At 35.5% G+C, this 17563-nt stretch overlaps 1 protein-coding gene across 8 annotated transcripts in view; it reads right to left on the reverse strand.

Annotated features, from left to right (window-relative positions):
* LOC150081977 (fat-like cadherin-related tumor suppressor homolog) overlaps positions 1-17563 on the reverse strand; it is a 1021521-nt gene that overhangs the window by 31689 nt on the left and 972269 nt on the right. For 5 of the 8 annotated variants that reach the window (XR_016547260.1, XM_090379029.1, XM_090379028.1 and 2 more), the window contains one exon: positions 4119-4178. The exons of the other annotated variants lie outside the window; for them this stretch is intronic. Coding sequence is in view for 4 of the 5 variants with exons in the window: in XM_090379029.1 (XP_090235155.1) it covers positions 4119-4178 (60 nt within the window). In the remaining variant the exon portion in view is untranslated. The remainder of the gene's footprint in view (positions 1-4118; positions 4179-17563) is intronic. 8 annotated transcript variants of the gene reach the window in all.

Below are 17563 nucleotides of genomic sequence, written 5' to 3' on the forward strand. Positions count from 1 at the left end.
TTCCCTGCATCCAGTTCTTTTGTGACTACATCATAGTATCCAATCAAATTGGTCAGGCAAGACCTGCCCTTAACAAAACCATGCTGCGTCTGAGCTATAACTGAATTCTTGTCTAGATGATCCTGCAGTGCTTCTTTAACCAGTGCCTCCATTAATTTACCTGGAACAGAAGTTAAACTAACAGGTCTATAATTACTTGTGTCAGCCTTTGATCCTCCTTTGTGAATTGGGGTTACATTTGCACATCTCCAGTCTATGGGTACCTCCCCTGAGTCCAAAGAAGCTCTCATAATTATGGCTAGGGGTTTGCATACTTCCTTTGCTGCCTCCTTTAATATAACTGGATAGATCCCATCCACCCCAGGTGCCTTTTTTATGTTTATCCTCAACAATCTCTCCTCCACTTTCCTCTCAGTTATTACAAAATCATCCAGCTCACTGCCAATGTTTACTTTATCTACATCATTCTCCTTCCTGAATAACTCCTCATGCATGAATGTAGATGCAAAATACTCGTTTAGATTGTTAGCCACCTGAGCAGGATCCTCAACTGTTGAACCATCAATATCCAGTGGACCAATCTGATTCATCCCTTTCCTTCTCGAGTTCAAATATGTAAAGAACTCTTTTCTGTTTTTCTTTGCATCCTTTGCCAAGGATTTTTCGTAGTCTGCCTTTGCCTGCCTAAATCTCCTTTGTGACTTGGTTACAGACCAACTTATATCTATCATAGGCTTCCGTGTCACCCATTAATTTGTATGTATCCCATGCATTTTTCTTCTCTGCCACATGTCTCATTAATTCATCTGACAACCATTTAGGCCTAAACCTTGAACAATATTTCTTAGTTGGTATGTAAAGCCTGGTAGCCTCCAAGATTAGTTCCTTGAATGCTTCCCATTTTGAGTTTGCTGTTGGTAACATCATCAGTTGGTCCCACTGTATAGAATTTAAATACTGTCTCAGACCATCATAGTCGCCTTTACGAAAACAAAAACCCTTCCCTTTACCTCTGATGGTAGTTACCTCCTTGAGTAAATCCCACTTCAGCACACTGTGATCACTGCCACCTAGTGGTTCATTTATCTGCAGATTCTTAATGCATGAAGAATCACTATTGATAATCAGATCAAGAGTATTGCTCCCTCTTGTTGCCTCACGAACATGCTGATGTAGAAAACAATCATCCAATAAATCCACAAAAGCCTTGCTAGTGTGCGAGTGACCAACCCACAAATTCCGGTCAATATCTGGGAAATTAAAATCCCCCATTATAAGACTCTCTGATTTACTGGCCCACTCTATTTCCCTGTACAATATCTTATTATACTCATCAGAGTCATTAGGCCTATAGCACACTCCTACTCTCAATTTTGATTTCCCTATGCTTATGCCACACCAAACTGACTCAACACTGCCCTGTCCATCGATGTCGACTGGCTTCACTTCCTTGGACTTTATGTGTTTCTTAATTAATAGCATAACCCCTCCTCCCCTCCTGTACTGTCTATCCTTTCTATACACATTGTATTCCCCAAATTCCAGTTCCGCATTACTTATATCTGTGTGACACCACGTCTCTGATATCCCAACAATATCTGCCTTTGATGTTTTGAGCAATACCTCAAATTCATCAAATGTATTTACCAAACTCCTAGCATTGGTGTACACGCAGGTATACATGCACCTGTTTCTATTCTTAGCTACCCTAACACAACCCATGTGTTTACTTGTACCGCAATGACTACCATCAGTCTCTGAAATATCCTGCATCTTGTTTGAAAGGTCAGGGAATGATCACTGCATATCCCGGAGCAATATGGCCTTAGTTGCTAATGCTCCTAAAAACCAAACAACCAACCAACCAACCAAGAAAAGAAAGGAAAAAAATGTTCAAGGATAAAATTAAGTAGACTGAGTTATGCAAAGCCATTAGAAAGAGATTCAGAGAGGACATAAGATTTAACACAAGAAAAGTAGAACAAGCATTAAGGCAAACAAAGGACTTAAATCAGCAGTCATGAGTAGTAATACAAAAAGACAAGTGATACTGAAACTGAAGAATAGTGATGGTGTACTTATAAATAGCAGAGAAGGCATAATTCAAATAACAGAAGACTGCTATAAAGAATTACATGAGTGAAGAAATGATGCAGGCAGTGGGGAAGATGGATCACAATTTAGCAACATATACAACATATTCGATATCCTTCCTGATGAGGTAGAACATGCAGTGAAAAAAATCAGAAACCCCCAGGTGAAGGTACAGTTACTAAAAGTTTTTAAAATTGGGAGGAAGAGACATGATACAGAAACTGGCAAGACCCTTCACAAAATACATTAGGAGAGGCTTGACACCTAAGGACTGGAATAATGCAATCATAATTTTGCTGAATAAGAAAGGAGATAAAACAGAAATTGGAAATTATAGACCAATTAGCTTGTTGTCCCACATTTACAAGGGTCATTACTAACAGATTAGAAAGAATATTTGATGAGAATCAACCGAAAGAGCAAGCTAGCTTTAGGACAGGATTCTCAACTATGGATCACCTTTACGTAATATCACAGCTAATGGAGAAAGAAAATTAATATAAAACACCATTATGCCTGACATTTGTGGATTATGAAAAGACATTTGACTCCATACAGCATAAGGCAATGTTTCGGGCACTGGAAAGACAAGGTATAGATACTCCATATATTATGATTTTGAAGAAAATATATGAGAACGCTACCTCCTTTATTAGACTAGACAAAAAAAGTAGGAAATTTAAAACTGAGAAAGGAGTTCAACAAGGAGACACAATATCTCCGAAGTTGTTTACTGCTGCCCTTGAGGAAGCTTTCAGAAGATTAGACTGGTCACAGAAAGGAGTCAATGTGAATGGAGAGTACTTAAACCATTTACGATTTGCAGATGACATTGTGATCATAAGCCATGATCCCAAAGAATTACAGGAAAATCTTAATCAGTTATGCAGAGTTAGTAAGGATTTTGGACTAAAGATGAATATGGCTAAAACAAAAGTAATGATAAAGAAGTATTTCACAGAAAGGGCTAAACAGGGACCTACTTGCTATTAGCTAGGTGTGTGCCTAATAAAGTGGCCACTTTCTGTACATCACAATGTTGGTATGCACTTATGTAATACTATAAATGTTGCAAAAACATAAAACTTTTAATTATCATCAAACAATAGAGCAAAACCAATAACACTGTTGGATTCGGACACAATAAACATATAAGAAATAGTTAAAAAAAAAATAATAATAATAAAAAATATATATATATATATATATATTTTTTTTTTTTTTTTTTGTTTTGTGCAGCATAATCAAATCATGACTCAACAGAACTATACATCTCACACAAAAACACCTAATATCAAGATTCGTGAATCTTGACATCAAGTTTCACTACTATCACTGCATATTCCTGCTGGGATTCTAAATAATGAGATTATTATTAAAATTTCCTATGGCAGTAGACATTTTTAAGAATGAGTATATGACAATAACAATATAAATATATCCAGACAAAAATATAATTTTTTGTATTTCTGCATGCTCCAGTTTAACTCAGAAATTAATACTTAGAACTATTTTAGGTATTTCCCTCATGACTGAAACTATTTAGCAGACAGTTTATATTGCTTTCACAACTTAAATTAAAAGACAAAAGACAAGGGGACACTAAATATTGTTGGACATTTTAAAGGATTTGTTAGTTTCCTCTGATGTTAGTTTTATAAAAACATTTTAAAGTTTAATACATTTGTTATGTGAATAAAGAAACAACAAATGAATAAAAGCTACTCACTTAAGAAACCAGCAGTTATTCAAACCATCATCAATCTGAAGTAAATTGTCTATTATTTACATAAATGGCACAAAAAGTGGCAAGCATGCTAACAAAGACACTTTGAATGCACAGCCTTTCTTTAATGGTAAGAAAATAATGCTGATAATTTTATCACTGCATTAGGATAATGTAGTTGAGTTAGAAGCATTCAAGGGGAAAACAAAGACAAATGAGCAACTTCTGTGAATGCAAACTGGACAATGGCAAGCAGTGAAAAGAACAGTGTGATTCAAAAATTTTTATTCCTGCTTACCCCAGATAACTGTTGCACGAGGAGGTGGAGGAGGAACAGGACAGTGGTAACTTAGATTTCCTGTGATGGCAAAAGTTTGATATCAATGAGCATCATATTATAAATCTAAAAGATTATTCAGAAGAACAAAACAAAAATTAATATGGATAATGTAATCATGGGATGACTACAGAAAATAGTTATATATATTATACAAGAGTGATTGTGGTCTGTGGTAAACTACAAATTGTCCAGGGATGAAATTTGGTTAGATTATCTACCATGTGGAAATGAAAAACAGTAAAAAATATTGTTATATTTCTTGTAACAACTGATAAAATGGTTAAATTAAACTTTATTATAAATAAAATAGTATGCAGTATACATTGATAAAACTAGATAAAATATACATAAATAAAATAGCAGCTTTGGGGCGAGATGTCCTTCATCTTCTGTCATATTACCATATATATATATACATACCAAGTAAACTTTACAATAACAGCTAATGAAGGGACATCTCACCCCGAAAGCTGCTATTTTATTTATGTATATTTTATCTAGATGTATACTAAAACTAGATGTATACTATTTTATCTAGTTTTATCTATGTATACTGTATACTATTTTATCTAGTTTTATCTATGTATACTGTATACTATTTTATCTAGTTTTATCTATGTATACTGTATACTATTTTATCTAGTTTTATCTATGTATACTGTATACTATTTTATCTAGTTTTATCTATGTATACTGTATACTATTTTATTTATAATCAAGTTTAGTTTAGCCATTTTGTCAGTTGTTACAAGAAATATAATGATATGTATCCCGACGCTCAAGGCCTGTTTTCTAAGAAAAAAATGTTTCAAAAAGTGACGCCAGGGTGCATTTGATGATGCTTATAGTCAGCAAGCAAAGTAAATCTCATGGCATGACTAGTAATGCACACATCTTAGGTATGATAAGAGCAGATGCAACCAGTAGAAAGTAAATATCAACATGGTACTGCAATGAAAGATCATACTGTGTTGGTAAAGTTCTTTTACCCAATAAACAGTAACATCTTGGCTACGCTTTGGAAGTAATACCATTTAAAAAAAAAGTTTTTGGTTTAAGTTATCAACAATCAAAAATACTGAAAAATCAAAATGGCAATAGTCAGAAACATCACTCAAAATGCTGACAGTTCAAAACAAGTTAGAACACTGACAGTTTAAAATTCCAACAGTTCATAACACCAGTTGCATTAAAATGCTGATAGTGTCAAAATGTCATGGTTGAATCTTCAAAATGTCAACCAATCAAAACACAATCAGCATATAATTGGTTATACAAAGTATTAACATTAACAACTAATTTTTTTTTTTTTTTTTTTTCTGGGAGATCACAAAGGCATCTGGTTAAGGTAATAACTCATGCCTGATCATTCATCTTTTCTCTGCTCATTCTCTCTCTCTCTCTGCTCATTCCAAATAATTGTACAGATTCATTGTACCCCACCCTTTTCCTCCCAGCATTGCAACAGTGGCCTGATCAGTTACTAAGAAACTTAGGAATTTTATGAAAACTTTAGTGACTATGCCATATAACAGATACATTCATGTATGATCTGTTATTGTTCTTCCTGGTATTTATGTAACTAATAGATACACAATAAAGTTGGTTATACAGCCAAGTCTTCATAATGATTCCCAGTCAAAGGGTCCTAGAAAGAACTCTGGACTTCTACAAGGGATTTATTCATAAGTTGAGACATACTTTAAAAGATCATTGTGGATTAATCAGTTGGCATTTTAACATATTATAAACTGTCAGATTTTGATTTTGTAGGCATTTTTACCAGTTGGTACAGGATTTTGAAGCGTGGATACTAGAGGTACGATAATATTTTAAGGTATTTTAAAATGAATATTTTAATTTTATGTCAACAGTATCAAAACATGATAATGTTTTGATGATGTTGACATACTGAAGTGCCAGCATTAGACTTCTGGTAATTTAACTGCCCTCCATCCTTTTTTACAAAACAGACTGCACAAAATGATGAGGAAATGCTAAGAAACAGAGTTTTGCCAGTAACTCCTGGCAGAGGATGCTGCACAATTGTAACAGCTTGTCGATTAAACTGTTGCTGGCAAAAGGTGCCACACAAAATGCATACGTGTTTATTGGTGCCAGAGTAGCATCATGAGAACTATATGTTTCAGTAGCAACAGTCTGCAAAGTTCTTCAATGCCTCCTATAATAGTTTTGTTACAAGATCCATACATGAACCAATGTTACAGGATCCAACTTTACATGATCTCCCCAATAAGAGATTTTTCTCTACATTTTCTGGCAAGGATGGAAATGAATGACATGTGGGCCTTTATACATCTCATGAACTGATGATGCTCATTTTCCACAAGTAGCAATGCCCATAATTAACAGGTATGGGGAACATTGCACCCAGATGTTATTGACAAATTTCCTTTCCAATGCAGACTTTATAATTGGACTGTTCTCCTTTGAAGAGATTTAATCATGCTGAAATAAAATGTAATTAAATAAAACAATTTAATTAAAAATAAAACAAGTAAACCAGGAATGGTCATGCACAAAATGAAATGTACACAATTAAACCAGGAATGGTCATGCACAAAACCTGTCATGAGTGATGACTTATGAGAAAGAGTTTTGTGTGTTCTTTTGGTTGCAAATCACTTGAGACTTTCTATACCTTCCTAAATACATACCCAGTTTACTCGGTTGTTTTTGAAGAAATGTTATGTTTTTTACTGAGTAATTGCATGAAAAAAACAGATAGATGCATGCACAAATTGTTTTCGAGTTTTAGTTTTTTTATATACAGGACATGCACATAAGAAAATGGTTCTTATGTGCATGTCCTGTGACAAGTGATGTTCCCATTTTTCTTTTGATATGAAAGATTGCCATTCTAGTTCGTTCACTTCCAAGAAGAAAGAAACTTTATTAGTTTAATCTATTTCCCATAAGTGGCATTATTAGTTTAATCTGTTTCTTATAAGTGGCATTATTAGTTTAGTTTAATCTATTTCTTATAAGTGGCATTTTATATAAGTAACGACAAATAAAACCTAATGGATTAAAAAAAAATAATAATTGTGTCCATGCTGTTCTAGTGTTTAATTGATGCATTCAAGGAAATGCACTGGCCATACTCTGCTCTAATCTTTCTGGACTTCTAAATTTCTAAATAATGCATGGTCTCATCCTTGGGAGAAATATTTTAAATGTTACTCAGAATAATTAAGTGAAAACACATGATTGGAAAAACATGAGAACTGTGAAAAGATCTTATTATATCTGTTCTTTGACCACAATCATTCTTGCAATTGTTTTTGTGAAGTTTTTCAGTTGTTGAAAAAAAAAAGGAATCGCTTTATTCAATAAGTCAGATTTCATTATTTGATTTATTATAAAAAATAGCTTTTATTTATTATTTATTTCATAAAATATATATTATGGATAATAATAGTTTTTAAAACAAAATACTAAGTTGAAAACAGCCCATATGCACACATGCAAAATTGAAATTTCACGCTTTTAACCATTGTGTGTAGGCGCCTCCGTAGCCAGGTGGGAAGGAGCAGCAGTGCATAGCATACGCTTCTTGATTAGACCGGGGTTCGAGCCCGTCACCACCAAATACGGAGGATGCAGAAAGGTCAGGGAATTACCACTGCATATCCTGGAGCAATATGGCCTTAGTTGCTAATGCTCCTAAAAAAAAAAAAAAAACCATTGTGTGTGTACTAGGAAAGGAAGAGATTATTGATGTTTATTAGAGATAATTGCATGTTTATATTTGATGGCTGCTATTTATTTTTGTTGTCTTCAGTAGAATTAATTTTTTTTCTAAAAATAATGTATAAAAAACACATTTTAAATGTTTAATTTTCTTATTAAAAATAATAAATTTAGATTCAATAAAGTATAAAAAATAGATTAAGAAAAATATGATATATTAGTATACTGAAAGCAGCAAAAATTCAAAAACATTTTCCATAAATGAAAAAATCAAAGTTGGTCACCTGACAGGGGGCACAATCCCCACTGCACCAAACTACTGCTGGGTTAAGTTCACAGTAACATATATTACATTACTGTGATCTTCTCTGATACCACACGATCCCTACTCTTCAGGAAAGAGGTTGTTCAGACACAACCAGTGAGAGTTTCATGATTTTCTGATGAAGGGGAGGGGAACTAAAATTGTGTTGTGGGGAATCATTGAGCATTAACCGGCAGTGGTCATGCACTTGATTTTGCAAATGGGTTGCATGCATCGCACAGGTGACAAACATTTTTTATTTATAAAAAATGTTTTTGGATTTTCTGAATTCTGCTTGCAGCATACCAATATATCACTTTTTCTTAATTTATTTCTGTACTTATTATATCCACCTTTTAATTTTTTTATATTTAAAAAAATTTAAATATTTTAAAAATGTTGTGCTTTTTAAAAATTCTATTTTTTATAAAAGATATTAATTCTGTTGAAAGCAAAACAAACAGAGTTCGGCCATAAAATATAAACATGAAATGAATAATTACTTGTATTTTCCAGTGCAGAAAATGGTTAAGAGTGTGAAATTTTAAAATTATGCATGCACACATGTTTCTGCTTATATATTACATATGTATGCAGAAACTTTTTTAATTCTGCTGTTAAAAAAAGTTACCCTCATAAAATATAAACATGAAACTATTAGGTAGGTACTTTGCTTTTCAAGAATTGATAAAATCTTTAAGCCTGTGAAATTTCAAATTATGCATGCATATTTCTGTGCTTTAACATATATATAATGTACATAAAACACATTGAAGAACTGAAAGACTTATTATTTATTCAAACTGAAGAGCTTTATGAAAACAAGAATGATTCCAGGGAAGGTCCTTTAGACAGTTCTATGTGTTTTTCCAATCACTTGTTTTCATCTAATTATTCTGTGGAACAATTTATTTGATCAAGTTATAGTTACGCAGTGCCAACTGCATCACTGCATTTTCACTGGCAAATACACCCTGATATTAATGCTAGGAGCTCAATTTTAAATTTCATCTATGGGCTGATTGATGGCTTGCCACCTAATTATAGCAGCAAATAAAATGTTTAATTATACTGTATAATTTAATTACCCTGTATGTATTACAGAATGTTAAGTAAAATCCCTATTTAGTAAGAAATTTCAGGAACCCATAGTGCTGCAGAAGTAGGTGCAATGGGTGTATATAGGAACGAGCCTATAAACTGTATAGTACGTTAGACTTCAGCCCCTTGTGGTGAATCTTGGAAGTTAGTAGCACAAAAAAAAAGTTGCTGGTTACATATATAGGAACTCCCCGACTTACGTAATACTTGACTTAAACAAATTCGACTTTACGTAAGTTTTTGATGGCCGGTGCAAACTGAAAAAAATATGGAAACATATTTTGCATCTGCAGGGATAAATGGAGGTATTGTGAAAATATTGTAATGTGAACCCAATAACATATTGTTTTTTTTTTTTTTTTTGTAATTCGTTCCAAGTCCTTGGAAGTTGAAGATTTCGCTATACTACTAAGCTATTTATCTCTCTAAAAGGTCATTTTTATAATGGAAATTGCACTGCACTTTCATCGTTATCATATGTTCCCATTATAAGAATCAATTCTGAATGCCTTTGTGATATTTTTCTAAAACACATTTCTAGAGGTCACAACCAACAAACAAAAACAATTTGCACTTTCCGGTTTATTGGGCTTTTCTGTTAGTACAATCTATTATAAACGGGTAGTAAACTTGATCTTATTGCATCTGCGATAATACCGATAACTGGAATTCTATGGGCTTTTACATTACGGTATTAGGGTGAAATGAGTTCCCCTTCACTGAAATCTTCAATCCTATAAAAAACATAAATAAATTTTCAGAATCTTCTCTTCATTCCTATTTACGTATTACAATGATGAAGGGAAAGGAACAAATGGAAAGTGCAAGTGGTGGCAGTGCTAGGAAACCAAAGAAAATTTATTTAGAAATGAAGATGAAAATGATTAAGAAGTATGAAGCAGGACAAAGTTTGTCATCTATTGCACGGAATTAGGTCTCGCTGCTTCAACAGTGAATACTATTTTAAGGGACAGTGCGCGTATAAAAGAATGTGTTAAAGGAGCAACGCATTTAAGATCAACAGTGATCACAAAAGAGTGTCCAGGTGCTATATCGAAGATGGAAAAGGTGCTATATCAAAGATGGAAAAGACTCAGTTCCCTGAGTCTAATGGCCATTCAAGCAAAAGCAAGAAGTATTTATGAAGATATTAAGGATAAGTATGGCAAACCCCAAGCCAAGTTCATGGTAAGCAACAGGTGGTTTTATAGGTTCAAGCATCGTGCTGGTTTCCACAATGTTAAATCATGTGATGAAGTCGCCAGTGCCAATTCTGCAGCTGCAGACAAATTTTGTGATGTGTTGGAAAAAATTATTGATGAAGGCAGCTATTGAATGCAGCAAATTTTTAGCGTTGACAAGACAGCTTTGTATTGGAAAAAAATGCTGGATCGAACATACATTGCCAAAGAGGAAAAGACATTGCCAGGTTTCAAGGCTTCAAAAGATAGGGCCACGCTCTTTCTTGGGGCTAATGCAGCAGGAGATTACAGATTAATACCACTGCTTATGTATCACTCTGGAAATCCTCGTGCATTTAATGGCATCAATAAAGCCACCCTACCCATGCATTTCCGATCGAACCAGAGAGCATGGATAACAATATCTCTCTTTGAGGATTGGTTTAAATGCTGCTTCATTCCCAAGGTTCAAAAATATTGTAAAGACAATGATGTTCATTTCAAGATTTTGCTTCTATTAGGTAATGCTCCTGGACATTCTACACATCTAGACAATTTCAATTCGAATGTGAGAGTCATATTTCTACTGCCAAACGTTATGTCTGGCTCCTCTCTTTTTTTGTAATTTTATAAAATTTTTATTTTATGAAATTTTATGTAATTTTATGAAATTTTTTTAAATTGCGCACTTTTGTAATTTTTCCTGCACATGAGATTCAAAATAACATCCTGATCCAACCTATGGATCAGGATGTTATTTTGAATTTAAAAGCATATTATTTATGCACATTTGCTCAGGCATTGTCTGCAGTAGATGGTGAGAAAAATTTTACGTTAACAGACTTTTGGAAACCTTACAATATTTACCACACCATCAACATCACATAAACATTAATAAGGCCTGGGCGGAAATTACTAAAAGTTCTTTAAATGGCAAATGGAAGAAAATATGCCCATGGCACATAAAAGGCTTCGAAGGGCTTGAAAAAGACAAATCATATGAAGAGGTTACAGATAAGATTGTAAAGGTTGCAGAGCTACTTCAGTTGGAGGTTGTTGCCAAAGATGGTGAGGAGTTAATTGAGGAAGAAGAGAAGGAATTATCTAATGAAGAACTTATTGACTTGCAGGCAGCGACAGTGAAAGAAGAAAATGCTGACGAAGCTCAAGATGAACCAAATGAGGAGCCAAGATGCTTCATCACCAGAGAGATGGCAATGGCATTTCGTGAAATTGCATCGGCAATGGCGAGGTTTGGAAGATGGAGCCTGACAGTGAACAATTCTTAAAAGTTAACAGAGGGGTGAATGATATGCTTGCTACAAAGAAATCTACGATGAAAAGAAAAAAGCCACCATCCATTCATACATTAATATGTTCTTTCATAAGGCTGTGTGGCCGACCCCTTCTAAATCTCCACAGCCCTCAACGTCCACAGTGGCATACTTATCAGCTGAAGCTGTCAGTTCTGACAACCATGCTCGAGAAGTAACTTACTGACGTACTGCTTGGCTACTCTCTTTTTTTGTAATTTTATAATTTTGAAATTTTTTTAAATTGCACGCTTTTGTAATTTTTCCTGCACATGAGAAAAATATTTGAATAAATACAATTAATAATTCTATTCACATGCTTGTTGAACATTTCTTTTTTGATTCAATCAATTCAGTGAGCACAGTTGCGAGTGCTGCACAAGCGTGGGGGAAATTCTGACTTGCGTAAAATCCAACTTATGTAGAGTTCCACGGAACGCAACCCTTACGCTAATCAGGGAGTGGCTGTACAAGAAACCCAAAATCCAGGTTGCACTAGATTTGAAGGGTGAGGCATGTAAAGACACTGTGACTTGTTCAAGGAGCAGTCCTGCAATGCTTGTATTGTTTCTGATGGTGGCTTAAATGATAATTGTTAGTGTGTGATATAGCAGCAGAATGACATTCACTGCAACAATAAGAACATAACTGCAAGGTTATGTTCAAGAACATAACTGTTTATGTTCTTATGAACTAGAAAAGAATAGTGAAAGCTTAAAAAGCGGTACTCACCTTGAAATTAATCTGCGATGGTTTACTTAGGTAGCGTGGTTAGTGTTTACGTTGAATTGTTAAATTGAAAAATTAAAAGGGAGGGAAGTAAGTAAAAGTTGACTGAGTTAAATGGGCGCAAGGAAACAGAAGTGTACACATCCAATCCTTGGTTGTCATCGAAATAAAAAAAGAAGAATAATTAACAACTATGTAAGTGAATCCGGTGAAGCCAATAGTCTTTACGAGGACTTTCGTTAGTTAAAGAACGTCTTCAGTTGGCAATGTGTGGGGAGAGAACGCGCATGGTATTTTAAGAATAAAAAATTATACTCTCGTGATGCCTTTTTTGACATGTGGGAACTTTAATCTCGAGAGGTTCCAAATTGGGGAAAGATTGAAGGGGAGTTTAGAATTTAGAATTTGGAGATTAGAGTGGTGTTTGTACCATTCAATAACTAGAGCTTCATATTGAAGTATTCTGTAGCTGGATTTTAGTTTAATGATGGAAATGGCAGAATCGATGAGCGGGTTGTGGTTGTGAGTCTGGGCATGAGTTGTAAGTTCTGTGACAGATTGGTTAGACGTGAGACTATGGAAATGGTAGTATGCACGGGTGTTGGATGTTTTTGATGAGCCAAATTTGGTAGTGGTACTTCCGATATAACATGTGTTGCAGTTTGGTTGACAATTAATGAGGTATATAATATTATTAAGGTCATTTGTAGAATATTTGTATGTGTCTTTATAGGTGCTGAAGAAGGATCCTAATTTGTTGTAGGTGGAAAAAACAAGGGAGATATCAGTGTTGTTAAATAGGCGTCGGAACTGTCCTGCTAGTTCATTGTGGTAAGGGAGGACTATGCGGATGTTAGTTTTATTTTTGTCTTTGGTTGGGATGTTAGATTTAATTTTATTTTTAGCGTTAAGGATTGTATTTAAAATGAGTTGGTGGGGGTAACCTCTGGATATAAATTTGTCGGTAATATACTGTATTTCATTGTGAAGGTCGGTGGGTGAGGAACTGTACTTTAGTGCATTGTGAATTTGGTTATATAAAACTGCCTTTTTAGTGTTTAGAGGGTGATGAGAAGCAAAATGTAAGTATTTACCGGTGTTTGTATTTTTCCTGAAAATTTTCGTATTTAATTTTGTGCCTGTTATATAGATGGTGAGATTAAGGAAATTTATCTGATTGTTCTGTCCAATTTCAAGGGTGAATTTAAGTCTATCATATACAGAGTTAAGTTTTACGAAGAGGTTATTAATAATGGATCTGTTGCCTACTACAAGAATGTCGTCGGCATAGCGCATGTATAATTTTAGTTCAGGATCCATTATCGACTACAAAAGCTGGACAAACAATTAGTACATGTTCTACTGTTTGTTGTGTGGCAGGTAGGACGTAGAGGAGATAACAGTGGCTGAAATGAGTGTGTCCTATTCTTAACCCTTGCAAGTATCACTTCGTTATGTCTGTTGTGTTGTATGCTGGATCTCCATGGTCGAGTAAACTTTTGATTTGGTGTAATTTGTTAATGGTTAGAACTTGCCATTGTTGCTGCCAGTGATGTGTCCTGCAATGATGGATAACTTGTTTGTAGTCTGAGAAAGGAATATATTTGGGTGAAGATATGTTGCTGTTGGCTTCTTTAGCAGCTTTGTCTGCTTGTTCATTGCCATATATTCCAACATGACTTGGGATCCAGAAAAATCTAATGTTATGACCTTGTTCAGTGAGCGTTAATATTTGGCGCTGGATTTGTTGCTGGAGTGGATGTTTATTAGAACTGACATTTTGTATAGCTATCATGGAACTAAGGGAGTCCGTAAAAATGATGCTGTTCTGAGAGCTTGAAAGTTCAATTTGATTTAAGGCTACATAATGGCTTGCAGTTATGCAATATAAATGCTGCAGTCTTTTGAGACTCTTTGGGTCAATGTGATATCTGAAGAATAAACTGCTACTTCCACTTGAGATTTAGTTTTTGAGCCATCTGTATATAGGATGCAATGATCTAAAAATTGTGACTTGTAAGCAGCGTGCAGATTGTGAAAGTGCTTGATATGTGGAAGTGCTTGTTTGTCCCAAAAGTGGAAAGAGAAGTTGTATGTAGGCTGTTTGATTATCCATGGTGGTGTATATTGCTTCATCAGTGGAGTAATCAAATCTAGATTAAGATTTCTACTGTGGAGAAGGTTTTTTAGTCTTATGCTTGCAGGTTTATTGATTCTTTGTTGTTTTTGTTGATAATGTTGTTCCCATTGTGATGTAAAAAGAGTTTTCTGTAGGGGGAGTGACCTGGTAGGGATTTTATTTTAGCTCCATAAGAAAGTAATTGGTTATGTCTTCTAATTTGTAAAGGAGGTTCTTGGGCCTCAGCGTACAGGCTCTGCACAGGCGAGGAACAGAAAGCTCCAAGAGCTATTTAAAGCACACAAAGAGCTATTTAAAGTGCACTGGGTCAAGCCATATCAGAACACTAGGTCTTGCCAAGTCATTGGCTGGGGCACCATAGTCTAACTTAGACCGAATGAGTAGGCAATATAAAAGGAGTAGTATTGTCTATCTGCTGCCCAGCTATTCATTTTCTTCAGACAGCAGACTCTTATGTGACTGATATGTGACACAGAAGCCTATGATAGATATAAGTTGATCTGTAACAAAGTTACAAAGGAGGTTAGGCAGGCGAAGGCAGATTGCAAGAAATCTTTGGCAAAGGATGCAAAGAAAAACAGTAAAGAGTTCTTTTCTTATGTAAATTCTAGAAGGAAGGGGATGAATCAGATTGGTCCACTTGATATCGATGGTTCAACTGTTGATGATCCTGCTTAGGTAGCTAACAAACTAAATGAATATTTTGCATCGACATTCACACATGAGGAGTTATTCAGTGAGGGGAATGCCAGAGGTGTATTCAACTCTGGCAATAAGCTAGATAATCTTGTAATAACTGAGAGTAAAGTGGAGGAGAAATTGTTGAAGATAAACACAAGAAAGGCATCTGGGGTGGATGGGATCTATCCAGTTATATTAAAGGAGGCAGCAAAGGAAGTAAGCAAACCCACCCTTAGCCATAATTATGAGAGCTTCCTTGGACTCAGGGGAGGTACCCATAGACTGGAGATGTGCAAATGTGACCCCAATTCACAAAGGAGGATCAAAGACTGACACAAGTAATTATAGACCTGTGAGTTTAACTTCTGTTCTAGGAAAAATAATGGAGACACTGGTTAAGGAAGCACTGCAGGATCATCTGGACAAGACTTCAGTTATAGCTCGGACACAGCATGGTTTTGTTAAGGGGAAGTCTTGCCTGACCAATTTGATTGGATACTATGAGGCAGTCACAAAAGAACTGGATGCAGGGAATAACTTTGATATTATATACTTGGATCTTAGAAAGGCTTTTGATACTGTTGCACATGGAAGACTGCTGCACAAATTGGAGCAGTGTGGCATTGGAGGCAAATTGCTGCTATGGATAAAAGGGTGGTTGAGGGGGAGAAGACAGAGAGTGGCAACGGACACTACTCATCGTGGACTAATGTTATTAGTGGAGTCCCGCAGGGTTCAGTGTTGGGTCCATTATTGTTTTCTGTATTTATAAATGATATTGATGATGGTATATCAAGCTTAATGTCCAAGTTTGCAGATGATACAAAGGTTGGCAGGGTTGTTAAGGACACTACTGACGCTATGCTGCTGCAACAGGATCTGGAAAGGTTGAGCAGATGGGCTGAGAGGTGGCAAATGAAGTTTAACATTGACAAATGTAAATACTGCATATGGAAAACAGCAACCCCAGAGCAATGTATCAACTCTGTGGTACTACGCTGACAGTGGGAGAGAATGAAAAGGACCTGGGGGTAATTGTGCAGGCAGATATGAAGTTCTCTGAGCAGTGCAGACGGACTGCAAGAGTAGCTCATGGTGTCTTATCAATGATATACAGGAATTTTTCTAGCAGGGATAAGGTGATTATTCCCTTGTATAAGGCAATGGTCAGGCCACACCTTGAGTACTGTATACAGGTCTGGAGGCCTCATTTCAAGAAGGATGTAGAGCTGCTGGAATGAGTACAGAGAAGGGCAACAAGGTTAGTGAATGGAACAAAGGGTTGCTCTTATGAAGAAAGGCTTAAGTTTTGCAAATTACAGTGTCTGGAGACTAGGCACCGGCGAGGTGATCTGATAGAGGTGTATAAAGCCTCGAATGGTTTGAGCATGCTCAATGCTGATGGGATTCTGCCTCTTGCTCGGAATAATCACCTGAGAGGGCATAAATTCAAATTGAGGAAAGACAGATGTAGGATAGATGTCCGGAAATTTGTCTTTAGCCAGCGGGTATTTGGTTGGTGGAACAGACTTCCATCCCTTGTTGTGGAACTTGATAGCCTAAATAAATTTAAGGCTCAGCTGGACAGGTATTTTGAACGAACGGAGGGGTGAAGTGGAAGTTTTTTTTGTTTTGTTTTCTGGCTGATGCTGCATAAGCTTGCTTTCTTGCATCATATGCCTCTACTAATGCTAATGCTAATATGCTCTGAAAACGTAAAAAAGTTTTTTGTCAGAAACAAGTCCTATGAAACAGACACTATTTTTAACTGGGATTATCTGTTCTTTCAACCTGAGTTCTGGATCCAGGTGGATCCAAAACTCAGGTTGAAATGCATACATGTGGTCTTTTGTATTGAAATTCTCTATTCCCATTTTATATTCTATATTCTTTCTGTTTATTTTATGACTTTGTTTATAGCTACTTGTAATTGTCATTCTATTGTCCTCACATACCACGCTTGATAAGAAATGCTGAAATAATATGAAAAGTGTAGCATTAGCACAGCTCCTTGAGGGACTCCTTCTTCCTGATAGTATGTTTTAGAAAGTGTGTTGTTTATTCAAACTTGGACGGTCCGATTCTTAACCTATGTAGAGAGGCAAATGTCCTCTAAGGCCAAGTTGATGTAACCTTCTAAGTATACAATAGTGCCAGGTGGTATCATATGCTTTCTCAATATCAAAATTAACCATGACTTGATGCTGTTTTCTGAGAAAATCATTTCTTACCTGATTTTC

Source organism: Mastigoproctus giganteus, chromosome 8 (genome assembly GCF_048544385.1).
Source record: "Mastigoproctus giganteus isolate SK-2022 chromosome 8, ASM4854438v1, whole genome shotgun sequence".
Taxonomy (NCBI): domain Eukaryota; kingdom Metazoa; phylum Arthropoda; class Arachnida; order Uropygi; family Thelyphonidae; genus Mastigoproctus; species Mastigoproctus giganteus.